The sequence below is a fragment of the Sinocyclocheilus grahami genome, unplaced genomic scaffold (genome assembly GCF_001515645.1).
Source record: "Sinocyclocheilus grahami isolate Dianchi unplaced genomic scaffold, SAMN03320097.WGS_v1.1 scaffold258.1, whole genome shotgun sequence".
In the NCBI taxonomy this organism is placed as follows: domain Eukaryota; kingdom Metazoa; phylum Chordata; class Actinopteri; order Cypriniformes; family Cyprinidae; genus Sinocyclocheilus; species Sinocyclocheilus grahami.
In genome coordinates this window covers 1,364,134-1,366,633 of record NW_015505437.1, presented here as the reverse complement: position 1 = coordinate 1,366,633, position 2,500 = coordinate 1,364,134, and the positions used below count along the sequence as shown (strand labels likewise).

Sequence of the window (2,500 nt, the reverse complement as noted above, 5' to 3'; positions counted from 1 at the left end):
AAGCCACTAGAAGGCAAGCCTGCCACCTTTAGCCAAAAAAGCATATCGGCTGATGCTAAGGCAGTATGTGGGGAAGGAAACCAGAGGCCGTTTTTTTTTAATGCATGTCAATGGAGAAGAGGCTTCACTACGCTGAATAAACAGCTTTTGAGAGGAAACGGCTTATCATTTAATGAATCCACAGCCTATCGGCTAATCCTCAACACGTTTTACACTAAACGGTACTTTTGGATTGAACTATTTTTAGAGTTCACCCCGAAAAAAACGCAGTTTTATAAGAGAAGTCACTGACTTTTTGCAACAGGTGGGATTTAGCTTACAGCACTTCTCATTCATTCCTATGGGATCCGTAAACGGCGATTGAGTGTCGCACAACTCTGACTGAAATTCATTGACGTCAAGGCTGTAATGTAATTGGTTATTAAGGCCGACGTGATACAAGTTAGCCGTTACGCTTTCTCCAATAGTAAGTAATACAGACCCTCTCATCTCTCTATAGTAAGACTCGAGTTTGATTCAGTCGAACCAAACAAAACAGGTGTGAATACACCCTTAGTTTTTATAGCATCTTTTACAATCCAGCACCCCAGAATGCACCGGAACCGGGCCTTTTCGGAGCCCGAGTATTCTGCGGAGTATTCGGCGGACTGTTCAGTCACCCTGCCCTCGGACCCGGGGCAGGCAGTGGGACGCACCCATGAGGTGACTGTGCGCAGCTCCGGCTGCTGCCTGTGTCTGCCGCGGTTCATGCGTCTGACCTTCGCGCCGGACTCTCTGGAGAACCTCTACCAGACCTACTTCCGCCGGCAGAGGCACGAGACCCTGCTGGTGCTGGTGGTGTTCGCGGCCCTCTTCGACTGCTACGTCATTGTGATGTGCACTGTGCTCTACACGAGCGATAAGCTGGCGTCTGTGGCCGTGGCGTCGGTGGGGCTGGCAGCGGACGTCCTGCTGTACCTGCTGTGCCGGTTCGGTCTGCTCCCGGACCGTGTGACGCGCCGCCTAGTGCCCTATGTCTTGTGGGTGCTCATAGCGGCCCAGAACTTCTGTTACCTAGGACTGAACTTCGCTCGCTTCCATCAGCCCAGCGACACGGTGGGCTGGCAGGCGTTTTTTAGCTTTTCCTTCTTTCTGACGTTGCCGCTACGGCTGACCCCTATAGTGCTCATCACAGCCGTGTCCTGCGGTGTGCACACGCTCGTCCTGGGCGTCACGATTGCCCAGCAGCAGCAGGAGGACATTCAGGGGGCGGCTCTTGGAAGACAGGTGAGAAAAATGATGCCAGCGGTTTGGAGGAGTAAAGATGGGTCTTGAGAGATTCGAACGATCATGATCCATGTTCCACGTTCCATGAAGAAGGTTTAAAATCTCTATGGAACCTTTCCAATCCACAAAAGTTCCTAAAGAACCATTTTTGTTTCCCCAAAGAACCTTTCAGTAGTCAGTTCTTGTGTGAAGAAAATTCTGACTTGATTTAAAAAAATAAAATGATGCTAGCAGTTTGGAAGAGTGAAGATGGTTCATAAGGTTCTTTATTGGCATCTACGGTTCCGTGAAGAACCTTTAAAATCTCTATGGAACCTTTCCAATCCACAAAAGGTCCAAAAGAACCATTTTTGGTTCCACAAAGAACCTTTCAGTGATCACACTCTTAAAAATAAAGGTTCCAAAAGGGGGTTTTCATAGTGATGCCATAGAAGAACCAGTTTTGGTTCCCCAAAGAACCTTTCAGTGAACAGTTCATAAAATAACCATTTTTTCTTACTGTGAAGAACATTTTAATAATCTAAAGAACCTTTTTCCACTGTAAAGAACCTTTTGTGGAATGAAAAGGTTCCATGGGTGGGTGTGGAACCATTGATGCCAAAAAAGAACCTTTATTTTTAAGAGAGCAGTTTTTAAAAGATCCCTGTTTGGTGAAGTATGAAGAACTTTTTTTCACAAAAAATAACCTTTTGTGGAATTAAACAATTCGACGGATGTTAAAGGTTCTTCATGGAACCATCGATGCCAATAAAGTACCTTTATTTTTAGAGCTATTTACCACGATTTAGAAAATTTAGAACCATTTAGAAAAACATGGTTCTTCTAAGAACCAACCACTGAAAGTTGCTTTGAGGAACCAAAAATTATTCCTCTTAGAGAAACTTTTTAAAGCTTTATTTTTTAATGGTGTAAATTATGTTAATATCTTCTCACAGTTCCTCCTGAGGTTTCTGATCAAAGTCCGATTCAACTGGTGTTAAAACCTGAGAACGTGACAGACTCAATGACAACAATTTTTGGCATCAAACAAGCACATGCTTTGTATTTTAAAGGCTGCATGAAGATTTTACTCTTTAATATATATCTCAGTCATTTAAATCTTAAATGGTTAAGATACGTGTCACTAAATTTATACTTGCCTTAAGTCATTTTGACGGGAATACATCTTAAAAAGCCTTGTAGATTCAAGCCTCGTAGACAATTTTACACACACACACACACACACACACACACA

At 43.8% G+C, this 2,500-nt stretch overlaps 1 protein-coding gene across 2 annotated transcripts in view; it reads left to right on the top strand.

Annotated features, from left to right (window-relative positions):
• adcy3a (adenylate cyclase 3a) overlaps positions 1-2,500 on the top strand; it is a 35,153-nt gene that overhangs the window by 1,430 nt on the left and 31,223 nt on the right. For both annotated transcript variants that reach the window (XM_016290378.1, XM_016290376.1), the window contains exon 1: positions 1-1,266. This exon is cut by the window's left edge and continues 1,430 nt beyond it. In XM_016290378.1, coding sequence (XP_016145864.1) covers positions 592-1,266 — 675 coding nt within the window. In that variant the 5' untranslated portion in view covers positions 1-591. The remainder of the gene's footprint in view (positions 1,267-2,500) is intronic.